Source organism: Oncorhynchus mykiss, chromosome 16, assembly GCF_013265735.2.
Source record: "Oncorhynchus mykiss isolate Arlee chromosome 16, USDA_OmykA_1.1, whole genome shotgun sequence".
NCBI classification, from domain to species: domain Eukaryota; kingdom Metazoa; phylum Chordata; class Actinopteri; order Salmoniformes; family Salmonidae; genus Oncorhynchus; species Oncorhynchus mykiss.
Genome location: NC_048580.1, coordinates 18396444 through 18417209, shown reverse-complemented (window position 1 = coordinate 18417209; position 20766 = coordinate 18396444). Strand labels below are relative to the sequence as shown.

Genomic DNA, 20766 nt, shown 5'->3' with positions numbered 1-20766 from the left:
TACCGGCCAACCCCTCCCTAACCCGGGCGACGCTAGGCCAATTGTGCGTCGCCCCACGGACCTCCCGGTCGCGGCCGGTTACGACAGAGCCTGGGCGCGAACCCAGAGTCTCTGATGGCACAGCTGGCGCTGCAGTACAGCGCCCTTAACCACTAACACCGACATCTTTTGGCCAGAAAAAGCACGGAGTACTCACTTGCAGATTAAAACATTTTCACATCCATTCAGTCGATCACAATTCGGATGTGCCATTTCAACTGTCGCGAATGCAGAGGTCTTCACACACCAAGAAAATCAAGTGAACAACCAAGCTCATTCTCAGACATGACTGACTTTATACACTGAATTATCTTGGCACAACTGAACTCGCGCCAACTCTAATCTTAATTGACCTATATTAAAAAGGCAGTTTGAGCCACAGACATGACAATCAATCCATAACAAATTCAACACAGGGACTACAGCCTAATAAACTATCTGTATTACATGACATGACATGAAACTGCTGTGGATTTGGGCCTTCAGAAGACATATTAGCTGCTAGACAGAACATGTCATCCAATACAGTGGAACTCAGGTACAAATGTTAAACAGATAGACAGTACTGGTGATTGCGCTTTTTACAAGTACAGAGTTTCCAGGGGTTGTGGAGGTCGCGGAAATGCATTTTCATTGGATAACCGGTTAACTGTCAATAATTATCTAACATTGACTTCTGTACGAGACAGACTTTGCACATCAAGCGTCAGGGAATGTAAAGTATGCCATACAGCATATTGAGATTTGTGAAACCTTGGGTCACAGGTTACATGCTAGACCGTATAGTCGCATCATGTTGATCATTTCCCATTGTTGTCCTGGAGACAACAGGCAATCAGGCCTCCTAACCATCCAGAGGAAATATATATATATATATATATATATATATATATATATATATAAAAAAAAAAAATAACTCCTTGATTGTTATTAAACAAGAACGATTGGAGAAAACAAGCCATAATTTGTTTTTTTAAAGACACATATAGCACGTAGTTATTCAACATCAACATGAGAGGCTCCTACTGCATTGAGATCACAGTGGTCATTTGGTTGACGATGATGACATCATGAGTGAGTTGTACTCTAGGCCCAATCTCCAGCCTTGCCTTTAGTCCATGTCCCCTAATGTAACCGACCTCATGGGGATAGCCTCTGGTAGACCCAGCCTGCCTCAGCATTATGTTCATACTCTTCTAGAACACGCTCTCCATTTTTCAGCCTCGTGAAGACGATGCGGTCATGTAGCCTGTTGGTCTGACCCTGCCAGAACTCTATCAAGTAAGGCTTGACGATATAGCCTCCCCTGTTGGAAGATAGAGGGACAATGTGCAAAAACAAGAACAGGCTTACGTGATAGATCATCTCTCGTGGATAGCATCTGACCACATTTCTCCGATTTTAATTCTGGGTTAACTGAGATTACATGATAGACAACTTAGTGCACCGCTTTGGTGATTTAATATACTAACCAGTAGTCGGGCATGGGGACATCTGTGTCCTTGTACTTTTCCTTCAGCTCTGCATTTTTCTGTCTCAGGTACTGCAGAATGAAATTAAACCGGCAGATTTCACATATTTTCATTAATTTCCCTTATTTTGGCAATAAATCCAATGGTGGATCTCTATAATACATTGGTGGTCCTCACATTTCTGTCAGGGACTGCAGTGCTTTGTCTGCTCACAACGGCCCCGATCTGGCTACTCTTGGGCCGGGAGTGGAAGTAGTCACAGGAGCTCTGGTAGGGGATTCTCTCCACGTTGCCCTCGATACGGACCTGCACACACACACACACTCTCAAGTGAGCGCCAACTAACTGTACAGCAAATTCAGTGTCATCCTGCATTAGTTAAAGGGAAATTCCACCACTTTTCAACCCCATATTCGTTACCTCCAGCCCCAGCCGAGTGTCTACATGAGAAACCGGCACATTTCTATGATCTGTGGTTAAAAAGACAAGAAGTATTTAAAAAATAACGCTTCTCTGTGACATTATGGGCTAGGATTAACCTGCAATGAGTTACTAGCCAAAGGGAGGGTCTTTTATTTCTCTCCACATCACCACACATCTCATAGTGTTTGAAAATCACTGCTTTTAAAAATGTTTTACATTTTGATGATGTCATCAGGTAAAACTTTTGAACTTCTTTTTTTTTTTTTAACCAAACATAGCAATGCGCCCGTCTTCACATATGTAGACACTGGTATTGTGCTGGAGATAATGAAATTAGGTTGAAGTGATGGAATTGCCCTTTAAAAAAAAAAAAAAAAATCACAACATATTCATCATACCAAATCAAAGATATTTAAAGATATTGAAACAATGGGTTAACAAGTATGCTACATTTTAAGAGGTAAAATGAAGCACATACCTGCCTGTTGATAGGCTCCCAGTAAAAGCACAGAGATGCATAAGGGTTGCTCTCCTACAGGAAGGGATATGAACATTTTAGATGTAAAAATCGGAAAACAGAAGTAGTACGACATAATCTAGTGGTGCAGGTGCACAGGACGTCATGCTGTTTACTTAGCAAGTATCACTTCCCCCTGAATCAGCTCACACTGAGGCTCGAACCCAGGACCTCTGCTTTGCTAGCATGCACGACCTCAATAAGCGTCTTACCAGTCGGCGTCACGTGAAAAGCTAGCTAATCACTGGCACAAGTGGGGACACTTCAGGCTGAGGAGTAAGTTTTGCACATCCCCATGTGCTACACATGCACTTGAGAGGAAAGGGAGGAAGATGCCTGCCTAGTGACAGTAGTAGGCACTAACCAGCTCACCACCTTTCCGGCTCTCGTAGTTGGTAAAGAACCGGAAGCCTTCTTCACTGTAGCCTTTTAACAAGACCATTCGAGCAGATGGACGTCCATCTCTTTATGAAGAAACAGACAGATTAATAGAAAATGTGTTACAATTTAGCTTAAGAAGCAAGCATTGTGCTTGAGGGACTACTTATGGGGGTACTCACCTTGTGGATGTGGCGATGCACATTGCATTGGGCTCTCCGATTTCAGGACACTTTGTGGCTTGATCAAACCAATCTCCAAACTGCTTGATGGGGTCCAGAGAAACAAGATGATTCTCTTCAAAGCACTAAAACAAGTTAAGATAGAAGCTTTTACATCATCAAAATGCACATTACATTGAAGTCATAAGCATTTAGGGAACTCAACGTTGGCCCATGTTTATTATGACATCTTCAAATGAAGTTCTGATCACTCCAATTGCAGCAGTGAGGTGAAACGTCAAAACGTAGTAGATGATAAATATAATATGACTAGAGGTGCCAAAAATCTCTGTTCTATATGACTACACTATCTATCTGTTCTACAACACGCTCTGTCATGTTGCAACCACCTGATTGGGCCCATGATATAGAATAGGGGCACTTATGTTCCCTTTGCCAGTGGAGGAGCTGTTTGTTGGGGGAGAGAAGCCCCTTCATTAGATCACAAGACGCTGGACGTAAGCGAAGTCAGCTTTGTGAGCAGATTGAACGTATGACTAAAGTACATTGAATGTACATTGTATACTTGATGCAATGAAAGTGTTGCAGTGGTCAACGTAATTTACATTACAAAACAGGTCATTAATACACAATTGAAACAATGCAAGCACACTGGCTAGACATTGTTGTGCCTCTGGAATATGCATGTATTTGCACCTGCCACTGACATCTTTATAGCCATTCACCAAATTAGAACTGTGAGGCAACTTGTGTCATAGCCAAAAAGCTAAGGACTCAAACTCGTCAATTCTCACCTCGTCGTCTCCTTTGTATTTTTTTCGCATGTCACTGAGATCCATGTCTGTAGAATAACTGGTAGTTTTCGTGCGAAGTGACTGATAAAATAAGGCTCGACAGCAAGCTATCAAAGAAACCTGGGGATTAAAGTATTTACCTACTTCCCTGATATTCTTCAACGTATTGCAACCGAGTATGCGCCTCATGCTTTACAACGAACACGCAAAGGCTGACGTAATCACGCTCGCTGTTTTACGTAAAATATTATGCGAACATACGCTCAAATACTTTTTTATATATTGTCAAGATAGTCGAGTGACCGCTCTAACAATGGAATTACATGTCCTCAAATATGTCAGGTGGGAGAAGGCTAGATCAGGTGGGACCATTCTAGCCAACGAGAGAGCAGATACGCGTGTGAACAACAGGGCTGCGTTCAATTGAATGGAAATGGCGCTGTACTGAACGTCCAGTTGAAAAACGGGGAGGTTGGGTTGTTGTTTTAGAACGCTGTCATCATGGCCACTCTCCTTTAATTACGTCCTCATTGCTTCAAGCCACACCCACAAAACAGGATCATACAGAAGGACAGAGGTCTCTAGTGGCCAAAATGACGTTTTAGCGTGCGCAGCGCAATTGAAGACTTCCACCATTTTAAAGTAGTCACCTGGGGTTGTAGCCACAACGGCCCTGTACGAACGATCACAGACGCTATAATGACACAGAATGCCTAAATGGAGCAAACGTACCTCAAAGTATGTTCAAAAACGTTTTGAGGAAATGTGTCGTTCAGTACAAACCGTTCCGCAAAGTAGCAAACATTCAAACGATCTGAACGCACAACTCCGATATAAAGTATTTTTTTGACGAAATGCCACGTGCGTCCACTTATACCACTGCATTCGTAACCACATAGCCACTACGAACGTCTATTCGATCAAATAAGCTTTAAATAGCAATTCAATATTTTGTTGACCAAATTCGACACGCTCATTGAAAATTCCTTACTTCGTGGTTTTATTTTCGTGGCGGAGTCAACCCTGTTGCTTCGCCTCTTTCTGTTATTATTATCATTATTTTACTTTATCGATAAATACAAATGAAAATTAATCGGAATATTTTACACTGTTTTCGCATTTATCCGTAATTTCACAGATAGTACAATTACGACTTCAAAGGCATACATGTTCACCATGTAAGATGATTTTAACAACTGCCGTGTTCAAAACAACTGGGATCGGAAATCTCCGACTTCAGTGCGTTCAAAACAACTGGGTGTATCTCTGACTGGGACAACTCAACTTGAACTGTCAAGTAACTCGCGGCATTTCTAGAGCTCCGACCTGAAAATCAAGACGTCATGATTTGACCTCGTATGTTTTTCCGAGTTCCCAGTTGTTTTGAACGTAGGACCTGTATCGGTGTCTGACGTATGATGCACGCCCCCTATTCCAACGCTTCCTGACAAAGATGGCGGCGACCTTGTGCGGCAGGCTTTTACCAAAACAGGGTAACGTACCTCGCTTTTATAAAAGCGTTATAAATACAGCTACATGTCAAGTCATGTTGGAGCACGAGCCCATGTTCTCGGTTGTAGTACACAGCGCACAGCTAACTTTGAATATGACTAAAATTAGGGCTAACTCAGTCACTTCCTAGAGCGCTAGGCTTCATTAGTTAGCTACATTGTAAGTTGCTCCATTGTAGCAAGTAGTACATTACTACATTAGAATAAGCTAGTTACATTGTAGCAATTGCATGGCTACATTGTAACAAGCAGAACATTGCAACAACAGCAGCAGCAGCCAACATACACCAGGACTCAAACCTTGCAAATTCATGCTTTTGCTCTTGGGTGAAAGGTTATAACAGAGAGCTTGATGTACAGAATGATCTGTACACGATAAGTGCAAATCTGTTGCATAGCCCTGCTGCAATACATCCTTTCTTTGATGTCAAACCTGAGCTAAGACCATCATTGTGCAAGGATAGTCACATTGACAGAAAGATGGGTTGTAAAATACTGGTTGTATTGAATCACTTACACATTATACTGTATTATTGAAATGTATGCACACACAAGTTAACTGCATTGCATGGAATAAAATAATTATCAGGTTTTAATGTCTGTATAGAAACATTTATTATTTTCAGTCCTTCTTTATAAACCCATTGTTAATGTAACGTGTGTCTACAGGATGGCTTCCCCTGACACAGAGTGTCCGGCATGGCTCTAAGGCAGTCACGCGTCACAGGAAGCCCATGCACATCCTCAAACAGAAGCTGATGGCTATCACAGAATACATTCCACCCAAACCTGCAGCTCCCCCCGGGGCTCTGACCCCCCGTGTCAAACCAGTTCAGGAGGTCAGTGAAGTCCAGTGCATGTGTTTATAACTCGAAAAGAAGCACAAGCAACCCGTCAATGTCAGTGTGTGTACTGGAGCTGTTTTTTCAGAAACACATGTATATTTGTTTAGTGCTGAAAGGAGAGCTCCTCCACCCACCCAGCAGCCGGTTAGGAATAGTAGTGGTGTGAGCTGGCTTGGTATCGAGATGATGGCTGATTTACGAATACTGCTTTATTCACAGGAAAGTGGCCTGGTGTTGCTCTTAAAGAAGGATTTGCAGACCATGTTCCAGGACTGTAAGATGATCGCTGTGATCCAAAACAACGCCACCAATTCAGAGGACATGCTGCTTCTCAAGCACAGGCTCCACAAGCATGGCATCAAAATCAAGTTTATCCCCAACCAGGTCATATTGTAACTATGACGCAAATTGTGTCGCCTAATGCATCTTGAAAGATGTTAATGATGTTTTTTTTATCTTGTTTAACCACAGGTGATGAGGTCCTACCTGGCAGACAGCCCTTACATTAACATGGGGCCTCTATTCATCGGCCAGACAGTTCTATTTGTTAGTAAAGAGCCAAAGGTGAAGGAAATGCTTTTGAGTTTGAGGACCAGCCCCCAGATGGTATTATTGGGTAAGTAAATACTTTTTCAATGCAATCTGGTGGTCCCACTCTCAGTATAGCAAAACGTTATTCCCTGACTTCAGTAAAGCTACTATCATACAAGCAATTGTGTAATCCCTTACTTCTCCTCCCACTGTTTCAGGGGCCTGTATAGAGAAGATATTGCTGAGTCGGCAGGGGGTGTTGAACTATGCCAAGCTGCCGTCAGTGACCGTGGTCCAGGGAGAGCTGGTGAGTGGCCTGACCATGCTGACCTCGCAGACAGCCTCAATGTTGCAGCGCCACCCCACCCACCTCTCATTGATACTCCAGCAGTACCTCAAACAGCAGGCTCCCGCAGGCAGTACCAACGGGACCCCAGGGGAGAGCCCCCCCAAGGCAGAGGAAACTGCTTAGGTCTAGACGATTCACGCCCGCGGGGGAGGGGAAGGATGTCGGCAGCACTATGGCTACTGGGAGGTCATGTCTGCAGATTTAAGGTCTGCCTCTGACCTGGAGGTCATACAATGTACAGTACAACATGAACCGCTACAACACCTCTTGAGAGCAACTCTTGGAGAAAACATGTTTTTGTTCCTTTTGTTCATTATTTTGATTACTACTCATGTTCTGTTCTAAGGCCTCTTTGACCATATCAAAAATAAATGTTTAAAATATTGTATTAGCCAATGGCAAGTGTTTTGTTATTGATTTGAAGTGATTGGTCCAAAAAGCTCAAAGTAAATGGACCAACCTTGGTTGAGGAAATCCTCTGCGTTGATCCTTTTTGAATATATGAATATGTGGGTAGACATTTGTAAAAGTCAGTGCCAATAGTCATGCATGCTCCAATAGTTATGAGAATCACACAAGCCAAAAATAAACACAAGTGGTCTTGGAGATCCTGATAAAGGCTAATCTGGGGATTACCACATGTTAATCTGGGTCAGTTAGTCTATTACAACTGCTATTCTGAGTTTGTGGGAGGGAAACTACCATATTCATCTCAGTTCAATATCAGTATGTCACAGGGCAAGCCCTACAATAATATTATTATTACTACTAACCCACAGGGTTGTGTGTGCCATTTTTTTTGTTTGATTTAACTATAGATCTTCTCATGATGTCAAAACATTGTATCATGTGTATTCTTTGTGTCAGAAGAACATTGACGAGTCTTTATTTAAATGATTGTAAACATGCAGTTATCCAATGGCGATATAGAGACAGGCCTAGGTGCACTCTCAGTTGTCGGGCCACATGTCTAGCAACAAACATCCCATGAGCACATGTAATTCCTTAGGCTAATGCGGATAATTCCCTGGCCACATTGCGCAGTGGCACAGCTATCCGTGGATTTGGGTGATGCGTTTGACTCATTACACGTGCACAGCGAAGCAGACATTGGCAGTTTCTACAATACTTTTTGACGGCTTGTCTTGTTTTTCCGCACGTGTGTTGAGAAAGACATGGTCCCGCAATCGGGTAAAGCTGTGTGATTTGTCAAACAAATGGGAAATCACGAGGTTTGTCGGACATTTCAAAATATATTCATTACCGCGATGAGAGTGGTCACACATGAACTTCAGGTAAGCTCGCAGAGTGAATATTTTCGTTTGATGAATGTGTAGTTGAAGAGATGACTGTTCAGGAACATGGAATTTCCAAGGATATGGATGCAATTTCAACATGCCCACTTCAACCAGCTAAACAAACAACCACATAACCAAAACGAACTACATTATTTATTGGGTTTACCTTTTTCAAAATGTTGCTAATTGGCAAATAATGCAATATCAGATCATTGTAGATTTGGCTATTATAGAATACATGTTTTTGACACGTTCTTAAGCACATAATTCATTGGACTAGGCCCCTATGTCTAAATGTTTTATTTTTATGAAATAGATACTAGTTAAAGGTAATTCCCAAATTAACATGTGCCAGGCTCAAATGGTTTGTTTAGTTCAGGACATGAGTCAACTTGTGTGGCACAGTCATTTCATAATGGGCTTTCGATAAGAGCCTCCTTGCCCCAATTTAACCATTGTGATGGGGCCCAAGGTTATGCCTTTTTTGCATTGTGCTTTCTTGAGAATAACACGTAGTTTGTATGTAACCACATAGCAAGCTTACTCACCTGCTGTTTTATGACTAACAACCTGTCTGTGGTTTACTCGTGCACACTGTATATGCGTCAGTCACCTCATATCCTTGTTGTGCTGGAAAATAATATTGTATGGTGAGCCCTGTAATATGCACAGACTTCTCATATCTCTTCAGTACCATTATACTTATCAGTTGGAGGCAGGATCAACCTCCTCTGTGCACTGCCCACATAATCTCACCAGGGAAACTTCAGAGGATTTAGAGCAATGTTGAGTAGAGAGATGACACCATTTCCCATTTGATGCAATTACTGCAGTCTGGCCTCTTTTTGGCAGACATAAATCCTTCATTGATTCAGTTAGTTGTAAGTTGTCAATAGTGGTCACCCTTAAATGTAATATAAGATTACATTTGGTCACACTAGCAATGTTGCTTAGAATAATCTGCATTGACTGCCACAGCAAAGGTTAAGGACTAGGGCCTAAACATCAACATATATCCACATAGCATTCATAATTCAATGGATTGATTGCCCACTTCAATATGCCAAGCAGGCCCATATACAGAGCATGATGTGGAGGGTTTACACTGTAATTGGCGACTATAGATAATTCTGTATTTTTCTGCGTTGAGTAAGCAAGCTTGGTTAGCAGCAAATCCTATTATCCTGTATCTGCCACACGCTTCCCTGACGGAGGTCAGAGAGGCTTCCCTCTCTACCTCTGTCCTCAACCATCACCCCTTATTTAATACCAAGCAAAGCCTGTATGGATGCACATGGATACATTCATGAGCTCAAAACTTGTCTTGGAACCCAGGGGTGCAACTTTCACATTCTGAAATTGCATTTTTTTGTCTTCCCCAGTTTTATCATTGGAATGCGATACAAAACGAGGCAACTGTGTGCTTTGGGAACATGCTGACGCCTCTGGGCGGGTAGACTGTTTGGAGTGTTTTCCTAATTGATAAAAAAATAACATCATGTCTCCTCCACTTCTAAAACCGAAGTTGCACCCCCTGTTGGAACCTATAATGTATTCAAGTCATACACATGATCTGTTGTGTTTTCAATGGCTGTAGATGTAACTTTTGCATAGGCCTAGCACTCCCATACCCAGGCCTCGAACCTTTTCTGTTGTCACCGCCAGATCTTCAGTGTTCTCTGCCTTGTGATCTCATTACTGCATGTTCAGGAGAGGTCTTACTAAAAAAGGTTAAGCCAATTAGAAGGGAGGTTAGTAATCTTCTCCTCAGATTCCCAGTCTGTTGGAGTGAGAACAACCCTATCACCCTACAGGTAATGGCCTCTGATGTCATGTTTCTTCCTTTACATTGAAATGGAAAAATGTGTAAATTACACTGGATGGAAAATCTGACATTGATATTAAATGGCTCAGTATCACAAATACATGTTGGGGAAGGGTGAGAGGAATCTTGGGTTCTATCACAAGCCCCCGTGCAAACCTTTGCCAAGAGCTAGATGTGCTTTTAGTCTTTTTGAAACAACACCCGCCCAGAAGTTATGAATACAGGCCTCAGAGGACCTCAGACAAGAGATTTGTCAACCTAAGGTTGTCCACTCTTCAGACCCTTATTCACATAATTTCAGCTAACAATTGACAAGTTTAATCATTTAGAATATGCGACTTATTCAAAGGAAGCCTCAACCTCGCACAGCCTCATTCAACAGCAGTTTATACATGTTGACAGGAGGAAACAACATGTTTGCAAAGAGTAGCCATCTATATTTGTATTCTTTCATGTGTTTCTTTCTCAGACCCATACTTCTGAGATGACTGGGAGTTTGTAGTGGAACAGTCTTATTGAAAAATCTAGCAATAACACAAGGGAGGGAAGCCTGACATTATCATTTCAAAATGGATTCGTTTCAAAATCCTTACGGGTCCACGCTCAACCGCAGCCAATCTCTGATGAGTGGCCTGGAGAAGACCCCTCCCACGTTGAACAAACCCACCCACTCTCGGAGCAGTAGCACTGCCTCCTCCCGTCACTCTCGGGTGAGTACGGTATGTCTCTTCCACCAAGAGGGCGTCACAATGACAAAGAATCAACATCAACACATTCAGTTAACCATAAGCACAACCAAAAATTCTGTTCTGTACATAGGTAAGGAGTTTTAAACCCATTCTGCACCTGTTTTTAAATATCAAATATCCAAACAAAACATCCAACTGTGTGTTAACATCCCACAAATAACAATGTCTCCAGATGGGTGCTGATGTGTTTGTTATGGTGTTGGTTCACCCTCAGAACATTAAAGACTGGGAGGTGATGGATGACCTTCAGGTGGAAATGATGTCTGGTGACAACTCCCAGGACCTGACCATCCCAGGCATCTGTGAAGGATACCTCCTCAAGAGGAGAAAATGGCCCCTGAAAGGCTGGCACAAGGTCAGCAAACTGCCCATTAATCCAATCCACCAGTGTGTTTGGTCACTATTTTGGAAATGATTTCACATTAGTTTAATTAGAAATTAAGGTTAATTCATGTGTTTTTGATCCTACTTTCAGAGGTACTTTGTGTTGGAAACGGGGATCTTACGATATTCCAAAACCCAACAAGATGTAAGTGTACATTCACTATATTGTGTATTTAAGTTAAATGATAAACTCAGCGTTAATAATATAATGGGAAGCACTTTCTATTTTAAAGATCACAAGGGGAAAGCTTCATGGTTCATTAGATGTCGGCCTTGCAGTCATGTCTATCAACAAGAAATCCAATCGTATCGATTTGGATGCAGGAGATGTTCTATATCATATGAAGGTATGCCCAGTCCCTTTCACTTACTTCAGCTTGTCTGCCAACTTCACTACATAAATTATAATTAAGTAACTTAGTAAACAAAGTTCAATGTTGTCCAAGGTTGGATTGGAGAACGGTTGGATTAGGTTTTTGGGATTCGTTTTTAGAGGCCTGTAGTAATACAAATGAACTTGGCGCCACTCTTCCCGTTCTTTCCTCTCCTAGGCCAATAGTCATGACTTGTTCTACATCTGGGTGGCCAAGCTGAGTGCCCATCGCATGTTCAAGAAGAATGAGGCTGCTCAAGTGCACAATGGCTTTTTCCAGGCCTTGTCCCAGGGCACCAGTGTGCCTGGACTAGCACAGAGGAACGGCATGCAGGACGTGGTGAGTCCTCTCGCTCTGTACAGGTCCAGTCTCTGTTCGTGGTTTATAGTCTTGTATTGACTTGTCAGTGTCTGTCTCCCTCTCTCGTCTGTATACAAGTCTTCCTACCAACACTACCATAGCACTACAGACTCTTACGTGGGTGAGATAGCTGCACCAACACCGTCTGAGTTTCCCTCTGTCAACCCGGGGGTGAATGGGAAGGTGTCAGCCTGGTTACAACAGACTCATGACCCAGACAGCTGTGCTCAAGGTACTGCACTCGTATACAAAGTAAACTCAAAATGCTTTAGGGGCTGCCAAAGTTTTATTTTTTGTTGCACACACGTAAATCGCCTAGCTTCTAATTGTCATAAATGGCGCTTCATGGACAACCATGGTTATCAATGGTTACCATTGGGGCGGCAGGGTAGCCTAGTGGTTAGAGCGTTGGACTAGTAACCGGAAGGTTGTGAGTTCAAACCCCCGAGCTGACAAGGTACAAATCTGTCGTTCTGCCCCTGAACAGGCAGAACCCACTGTTCCCAGGCCGTCATTGAAAATAAGAATTTGTTCTTAACTGACTTGCCTGGTTAAATAAAGGTAAAATAAAAAAAATATCTCAAGGCCATCAGACTGTTAAACAGCCATCACTAACATTGAGTGGCTGCTGCCAACATACTGACTCAAATCTCTAGCCACTTAAATAAGAAGATATTGGATGTAATACATCCATACACTAATACACTAGTCACTTTAAACAATGCCACTTTATATAATGTTTACATACCCTACATTACTCAAATGTGTATATACTGTACTCTATACCATGTACTGCATCTTGCTGATGGCCGTTCGGCCATCACTCATCCATATATTTATATGTATATATTCTTATTCATTCCTTTACACTTGTGTGTGTATAAGGTAGTTGTTGTGAAATTGTTAGATTACTTGTTAGATATTACTGCATGGTCGGAACTAGAAGCACAAGCATTTCCCTACACTCGCATTAACATCTGCTAGCCATGTGATTTGATGAGATCTACAAATGTTTCGCTCCAGGTCTTAACTCCCCAGTAGAACTGTTCTGGGATCTTCCCTAAGAGTCTCTGGGTTTTTTTTTCTTCTTTTTTTTTTTCTTCAGAGCTGAACCGTTGTCAGTTGGAACTGTCTGAGCTGAACCGACTGGTCCGGAGGCTGCAGTTGCTGGAAGGGGGCCAGCAGGCCTTCACCGACGGCGAGCTGCAGCGCATCATCAGCATGCAGGTGAGATGAAGAAACACTACGGCCCAGCTCCAAACCAACCCTTCCTAGTATAGGTTTAGCAGTGTGGTAATGGTTCCACTCCAGCCATCGCATTGGCTAGGATTAAATATCAACATTTGTCCAGTTGTTTCAGGTCTACACATTTTCCTAGCGGTAAGGGGTGACTTTTCCTAGCGGTAAGGGGTGACTTTTCCTAGGGGCAAGTGAACATGGAGTTGCAGGACAAGGGTGTGAGACATGCTTGAATTAAGTAATGTAATGAGATAAATGGCCCATGTCTGTTTTTTTTAAATTTATTTTTATTCCACCAAGAATCTCTCTCTTGAGAAACCCAAGAAGTCCAGGTCTTGCAAGATATGGGGTCACTCGCGCACAATGTCAAGGGTAGAGGCCCTTGGAATGGTAAGACAGGTTAGTAACATACATTTTCTTTTCTACCTGTGGTTCTTAGATTAAATGTCTAGGTGATTTAGACTGACTTTTAAAAATTTTGACTCATGGATATTTGTTCCAGTGCATTTCCCCGTTGATTTGGCACTAATGTTCACATATTTTTTAATACTCAAATTCCAAAAGTTGATTGTGTACTACTAACCAGCCTGTAAAGAGTATGTGTTGGTTTTGAGTATTAGCTAACCCAATCATCTGATAACTTTTAGGCTTCCTTTTAATCCAAAATGTTTTCGTGGGATTACTAAATCAGTGAGTCAACACCAGGAAACAAGGCAGACTGCCAAAGCAAGGAACACCTAGCTAGTCTAATTGATCTCTTCCATGTTGTCTAGACAGTCACACAGACACAGGGGTAAAAACAAATGTACAATGGAAAGTAAGGTCAAATCAGATTTAGATTCAGAGACTGAGCAAACCAATTATTTTTTACAATTACAGACTGCTATCAGATTGAATGGAAGTAGCTGTGATATATATGTTTGAGAAATAAGACTTTGGTTAATTCTTTGTAGGACGTACATGCTCCTACAGTAGAATTGAACACTAGCGGGCCTCCTGAGTGGCGCAGTGGTCTAAGGGGTTCGAATCCCAAGCTGTGTCATTACTGGCCGTGACTGGGAGTCCCATAGGGTGGGGGACAATTGGCCCTGTGTCATCCGAGTTAGGGGAGGGTTTGGCCGGGGGGGGGCTATACTTGGCTCATCACGCTCTAGCAACTCCTTTGTGGCGGGCCGGGCCCCTACAGGCTGTCTTTGGTTGTCAGTTGAACGGTGTTTCCTCTGATACATTGGTGCAGCTGTCTTCCGGGTTAAGCGAGCGGGTGCGGTGAGGTGCGGCTTGGCGGGTCATATTTTGGAGGACACACGACACAACCTTCGGCTCTCCGGAGCCCGTTAGGGAGTTGCAGCGATGAGACAAGATCGTAATAACAAAATCGCGCAGAAAAAGGGGTTAATTTTTCATGAAATAAAGATTTAAACAATAGCTTTTAATCTTCCATAGTATCTATATTGCATGGCTTGTACACAGTTCTTATTAATTTTCCTTCTACATACAAACATATTTGACATCTCACTAATGTGGGGAATCAGTGACTGGCAAATAAATGGTTGGTCAGTTGGTTCTACTTGTTCATTCTCCATCGTTCCTCCATTTTGTAGCTGTCCTCTAGTCACCTGAACAGCTCGTCCCAACTGGGTGCGTCTGTCCCCTCCCTTCAAGACTATGTCCCCGCCGTCCCGGACTATGTCTACTCCCAGCTGTCCCCTCCCACCAACACCTCCCCAGAAGGCAGGAAGATCCAGCAGGACATCTGTAGCGTGTCCCAAAGAGGTCAGAGTCAAAACACACATGGACTCACACATGTTCTGTGCGTTCATTACTACTAATGCTAAATGTGATTTTCTTTATTTTCCCCTCCCTGTCAGTACACGCGTCCCTCAAGTCTGTGCATGATGCCTTGGCCCAGGAGCGTCAGAGACTGCAGGATACCTACCACCAATCAACCACACTGGCTGAGGTGAGGGTATATCCCTTCATGGAGACAGGCTTGGTTTACGAAATGTATTTATTTGTGTGCGGGTGCTTTTCCTCACCGACTTCACCGTCTTCTTGGCTGTCTTTCTCATGGTGTTTTATTGTTTGTCACTCTTCCTCTCTTTAGACTGTATCTGGGAACGAGTCCCGTCGCACGCCATCGGTGACAGACTCTGCAGCTGAGTATTTTGATGCGAGTGACGGTGTCCTGAATGGGAGCTTCTCTGAGTCTGAGTCTGGTCTGAGTGAAGGGACAACCAGCAACTCTGAACCTGAGGAAGGACATGGTGAACACACATACACACGCTCTGTAACCAGTTAGCAATTAGAATTTTTTTCAATTTATTGAAACTGATCTCTCTCCCCCACAGCTTCAGCCACTCGTGAGTACCGTGCCAGCATCTCTAAGACTCCCAACTGTGTCGTGCCCAAAAATACGGGCCGCCGTACCACCCTGGCCGCCCACTGCCCGGACAACGCCCAGGTGGGCCTGATGCAGATCCTCTATAACAACATAGGCAAGGACCTGTCCCGTGTCTCCATGCCTGCTGCTCTCAACGAGCCCATCAATCTGATGCAAAGACTGTGTGAGGAGCTTGAGTACTCTGAGCTGCTGGACACTGCCAACAACACACAAGACCCCTACCAGAGGATGGTGAGGATTCTTAAATGTCTTCAAATTTTGTAACTCAAAGGATGTAAGGCTGTAAGAGCCGCCTTAAACACGGAATGGATAAGTGCTCAAGTTAGCAGCATCTGGACACATCACTAAACTATGATAAAACATTTCCGTTGTGTCAAAGGTATATGCTAGAATACAGTATGCACAGAGCCTCACGGTTGAAATGAAACCACGTAACGACAGCTATGCTAGTGATTCGCAGTATGTTCGATTAGAAGACAGAAGGTGTTTCTCTGGTCTTGTGCAGGTCTACGTAGGTGCCTTTGCCATCTCTGGCTATGCTACAGCTCACTACCGCAACCGCTACAAGCCCTTCAACCCACTCCTGGGGGAGACCTATGAATGTCTGAGAGAAGACAAGGGCTTCCGCTACATCAGTGAGCAGGTAGGAGGACTGAATCTTCTCTCACATTCCTCAGCAGACCAGGTCAGACTAGTTCTGTTGTGTTCAGACTAAACCATTCTTGTCTTTCATCAGGTCTGCCACCACCCCCCCATCTCTGCGTGTCACGCAGACTCCGATAACTTCTCCTTCTGGCAGGGTGAGCTTTACTGATCTATAACTGAGGAAAACCTTCATTCTAGTCTGCTAGTGTTAGCAAGTGTCTTGACATTTTGTTTTGAACCATTTCTAAACATTTAGTATAGTTTCTATCTGAAACTTTGATCATTAATGTGTTTCTCATGAAGCACAACATATTTGTGTCACCTAAACAGACCAGCGGTGGAAGAATAAGTTCTGGGGGAAGTCACTGGAGATCATGCCAACAGGGATGGTGAATGTCACTCTCCCGAGGTGAGAGTCTGCTGCTGGTGGCCATTTCTTTACTATCTGCTCCCTCGAACTGTTAGAAATGAACATCACTCTTTTAGGTTTGGGGACCACTATGAGTGGAACAAAGTGGTGACCTGCATCCATAATGTCCTGAGCCAGCAGCGCTACCTGGAGCACTATGGGGAGGTCATCATCCGTAACCTCAACGGCAATGCGTGCACCTGTAAGATCACCTTCGTTAAGTCCCGCTATTGGGGGTCGGACACCAACAAGAATGAAGTGCAGGGCACCGTGCTCGACCAGACTGGGAGTGTTATCCACCGGTTTGGGGGGCTGTGGCATGAGGGCATCTTCTGTGACACCTTGCCCACTCCACAGTGTATCTGGAAGCCAAGTGAGTATCCCACCCACCCAAGGAAAACAGTCTGTGAAAAGTTCAAAACTGAGAATTATTGTATCAAAAAAGCCTCCAAACCCTAAAGTTTATTTATTTATTTTATTATTATTTTTTATTTTTTTACTGTTTAGCGATATGCTTTCTAAAGACATTGTGGTTTGAGGCTGTGGTTACATTACCTGTAGCTGACTTCAGTGGTCTATTTCACTGTACAGATTCCCAGCCCAAGGACTACTACCTGTACTACGGCTTCTCAAGCTTCACACTAGAGCTGAACGAGCTCACCCCAGGCCTGAAGCCTCTTCTGCCCCCCACAGACTCACGCCTTCGTCCTGACCAGAGGTGAGTGGTGCCACCATGGGTCGGGCTTGATTAGGAAATGGAAAACCACCATTTTTACAAATATATATATTTTTACAGTGCCTTGCGAAAGTATTCGGCCCCCTTGAACTTTGCAACCTTTTGCCACATTTCAGGCTTCAAACATAAAGATATAAAACTGTATTTTTTTGTGAAGAATCAACAACAAGTGGGACACAATCATGAAGTGGAACGACATTTATTGGATATTTCAAACTTTTTTAACAAATCAAAAACTGAAAAATTGGGCGTGCAGAATTATTCAGCCCCTTTACTTTCAGTGCAGCAAACTCTCTCCAGAAGTTCAGTGAGGATCTCTGAATGATCCAATGTTGACCTAAATGACTAATGATGATAAATACAATCCACCTGTGTGTAATCAAGTCTCCGTATAAATGCACCTGCACTGTGATAGTCTCAGAGGTCCGTTAAAAGCGCAGAGAGCATCATGAAGAACAAGGAACACACCAGGCAGGTCCGAGATACTGTTGTGAAGAAGTTAAAAGCCGGATTTGGATACAAAAAGATTTCCCAAGCTTTAAACATCCCAAGGAGCACTATGCAAGCGATAATATTGAAATGGAAGGAGTATCAGACCACTGCAAATCTACCAAGACCTGGCCGTCCCTCTAAACTTTCAGCTCATACAAGGAGAAGGCTGATCAGAGATGCAGCCAAGAGGCCCATGATCACTCTGGATGAACTGCAGCGATCTACAGCTGAGGTGGGAGACTCTGTCCATAGGACAACAATCAGTCGTATATTGCACAAATCTGGCCTTTATGGAAGAGTGGCAAGAAGAAAGCCATTTCTTAAAGATATCCATAAAAAGTGTTGTTTAAAGTTTGCCACAAGCCACCTGGGAGACACACCAAACATGCGGAAGAAGGTGCTCTGGTCAGATGAAACCAAAATTGAACTTTTTGGCAACAATGCAAAACGTTATGTTTGGCATAAAAGTAACACAGCTGAACACACCATCCCCACTGTCAAACATGGTGGTGGCAGCATCATGGTTTGGGCCTGCTTTTCTTCAGCAGGGACAGGGAAGATGGTTAAAATTGATGGGAAGATGGATGGAGCCAAATACAGGACCATTCTGGAAGAAAACCTGATGGAGTCTGCAAAAGACCTGAGACTGGGACGGAGATTTGTCTTCCAACAAGACAATGATCCAAAACATAAAGCAAAATCTACAATGGAATGGTTCAAAAATAAACATATCCAGGTGTTAGAATGGCCAAGTCAAAGTCCAGACCTGAATCCAATCGAGAATCTGTGGAAAGAACTGAAAACTGCTGTTCACAAATGCTCTCCATCCAACCTCACTGAGCTCAAGCTGTTTTGCAAGGAGGAATGGGAAAAAAAATCAGTCTCTCGATGTGCAAAACTGATAGAGACATACCCCAAGCGACTTACAGCGGTAATCGCAGCAAAAGGTGGTGCTACAAAGTATTAACTTAAGGGGACTGAATAATTTTGCACACCCAATTTTTCCATTTTTGATTTGTTAAAAAAGTTTGAAATATCCAATAAATGTCGTTCCACTTCATAATTGTGTCCCACTTGTTGTTGATTCTTCACAAAAAAATACAGTTTTATATCTTTATGTTTGAAGCCTGAAATGTGGCAAAAGGTCGCAAAGTTTAAGGGGGCCGAATACTTTCGCAAGGCACTGTATATTAACAGGCCCATGACGTTTTCCTGTTTTAGGTGACACGACCAGGAAAAACTCTGGGCCTTTCTCGTAGTTATGATGGATTCGATGAATAGGTGTGTTTTTGATGATTGTTATTTTATTTTCCTCAGGATGCTGGAGGATGGGAGGGTGGATGACTGTGACAAGTTTAAAGAAGAAGTGGAAGACATGCAGAGGGAGCGGAGGAAACAACTGGCTAAGAAAGGACAGGAGCACACGCCGCGCTTCTTTAAGTAAGTCCCTTTCCTTTTAGTCTTCTGTGGTACTCTTATATCTAGGATAATAACCCCAAATCTTTTTTTTTTTATACCAAACTTCAATTGTGATATACAGTAAGATCATATCGGACTCCACTGGTTTAATACTAGGTATGCTTTCTGTAATTGAATCATTTTCCATCTTTAGGAAAGCCATGGATTCCTCTGGGAGGGATGTGTGGCTGACCAATGGAACCTATTGGAAAGTCCGAGAGAACCCGGGCTTTGCTAACACCAAAAACCTGGAACTATGGTGAATAAACAGACCGACTGGGGCCATTTGTTGGAATTGGTGAAGGCATCGATGAACCGTCCTGAGGTCCCACCTTCCATCATTGCCATCTGATTTGCACTCCCTCCCTGGCTGCTTCATGGGAAACCTCTGGGGAAAGTCTGGAAACGACTTGCATCCACTGAAACGTCAAGTTGAAAATAGTTCCCAGAATGTGTAGTGTCACCTGTTCCGCCACCTGGAAAGGATAAATAGACTTTTCTCTCATACTCGCATTTAGTCCATTGCAATGTATTTATGGTCATTCCCCATTTGTGTACATTTATGTTATCCTGTCAAGATGTATTTGCTTTCTAGAGGGCTGGAAGTGTGAGGTTAATTTGCTCAGGTCAAGACATTTACTGTGACTAATCTTCAGATATTGTAAAGGTAGAAAAATGTGTATTTAATACTCCCGGAGCTCCTAACTCAATCTTTTTGCGTCATCACTCAATTTTCACACGTCTCTCTAAGTCATCTATGCATGATTTGTGGATCCTAAGTTAGGATTAAGCCCATTTTATGAATTATTGTTGAATCATATTTATTTCAGTGGCATTGGTGTGTTCAAACATTCCTTTCTCCTACCTGAGTGTTTTAGTAAGTCAAACAATTTGACATGGGAATGGAACCTATAACAGTCTGTCATTTAGGGTGCACATAAACTACTTTTTATAATGTAAGTGTTGTATTTTTGATTAGATTTTTAGTGAACAATAATAATGCTGTTACTTGTGATTTAACAAATTGCTCTTGAAAGGGGTTACCAAGGCAACTGGTTGCATAATGAGTCTGTGTTAATAAAGTATATTTTATGATTGAGTATAATTAAATTATAATCAAGCTATACTTAATATCAACATGTCTAATATACAGTACAATGGGTATGTGGGTATTATTCAGTTTATAATTTTGAGGTTGTCTTTTTTTTATTTTATTTTTTACTTTGGTTTGAGATTCAATTTAAACAGTTGTGATTATGAAATGTTAATTCATGAATAAAACACAGTAAAAGACAATTAAAGCCACCTTTTAATAAATTAAACATTTTTTGTCCTTCAATGTTTTCTGCTAATCG

General features: G+C 42.6%; 3 protein-coding genes across 8 annotated transcripts; 2 read left to right on the top strand and 1 right to left on the bottom strand.

Moving 5' to 3' along the window:
• Positions 1–463: 463 nt before the first annotated feature.
• On the bottom strand, positions 464–4970 carry pnpo (pyridoxamine 5'-phosphate oxidase). Of its 2 annotated transcripts, NM_001165239.2 has the most exon segments (8): positions 464–900; positions 928–1345; positions 1512–1582; positions 1689–1817; positions 2413–2466; positions 2816–2915; positions 3012–3136; positions 3806–3975. In NM_001165239.2, coding segments are annotated over 7 exon segments (690 nt in total). In that variant the 5' UTR covers positions 3851–3975; the 3' UTR covers positions 464–900; positions 928–1179.
• Positions 4971–5121: 151 nt separating this feature from the next.
• mrpl10 (mitochondrial ribosomal protein L10) lies at positions 5122–7435 on the top strand. Its single transcript, XM_021564983.2, has 5 exons — positions 5122–5298; positions 5986–6155; positions 6381–6545; positions 6633–6777; positions 6911–7435. Exons 1-5 carry the CDS (start codon positions 5259–5261, stop codon positions 7162–7164), a joined length of 774 nt encoding a protein of 257 aa, XP_021420658.1. The 5' UTR covers positions 5122–5258; the 3' UTR covers positions 7165–7435.
• A 540-nt stretch (positions 7436–7975) lies between these two features.
• LOC100136345 (OORP) lies at positions 7976–20733 on the top strand. Of its 5 annotated transcripts, none has more exons than XM_021564386.2 (20): positions 7976–8336; positions 10634–10874; positions 11128–11268; positions 11389–11442; positions 11531–11644; positions 11849–12010; positions 12110–12263; positions 13137–13258; positions 13571–13660; positions 14872–15043; positions 15139–15230; positions 15375–15534; positions 15619–15902; positions 16177–16314; positions 16408–16471; positions 16647–16725; positions 16803–17098; positions 17317–17443; positions 19271–19393; positions 19566–20733. In XM_021564386.2, exons 2-20 carry the CDS (start codon positions 10734–10736, stop codon positions 19672–19674), a joined length of 2622 nt encoding a protein of 873 aa, XP_021420061.1. In that variant the 5' UTR covers positions 7976–8336; positions 10634–10733; the 3' UTR covers positions 19675–20733.
• The last annotated feature ends 33 nt before the right edge of the window (positions 20734–20766 follow it).

Bases quoted from the DNA above. Each gene is read 5' to 3' on its own strand.
- pnpo (XM_021564408.2), bottom strand. From the start codon at position 3,994: ATGAGGCGCATACTCGGTTGCAATACGTTGAAGAATATCAGGGAAGTA. The intron at 1,583-1,688 runs GTGAGGACCACC...TTCATTCTGCAG, and splicing joins CTGCAGTCCCTGACAGAAAT to TACCTGAGACAGAAAAATGC. The intron at 1,346-1,511 runs GTTAGTATATTA...ATCTTCCAACAG, and splicing joins GTCCCCATGCCCGACTACTG to GGGAGGCTATATCGTCAAGC.
- mrpl10 (XM_021564983.2), top strand. From the start codon at position 5,259: ATGGCGGCGACCTTGTGCGGCAGGCTTTTACCAAAACAGG. The intron at 6,546-6,632 runs GTCATATTGTAA...GTTTAACCACAG, and splicing joins TCAAGTTTATCCCCAACCAG to GTGATGAGGTCCTACCTGGC. The intron at 6,778-6,910 runs GTAAGTAAATAC...CCACTGTTTCAG, and splicing joins CCCCCAGATGGTATTATTGG to GGGCCTGTATAGAGAAGATA.
- LOC100136345 (XM_021564383.2), top strand. From the start codon at position 10,734: ATGGATTCGTTTCAAAATCCTTACGGGTCCACGCTCAACCGCAGCCAA. The intron at 11,443-11,530 runs GTAAGTGTACAT...TCTATTTTAAAG, and splicing joins ATTCCAAAACCCAACAAGAT to ATCACAAGGGGAAAGCTTCA. The intron at 16,726-16,802 runs GTGAGAGTCTGC...TCACTCTTTTAG, and splicing joins GTGAATGTCACTCTCCCGAG to GTTTGGGGACCACTATGAGT.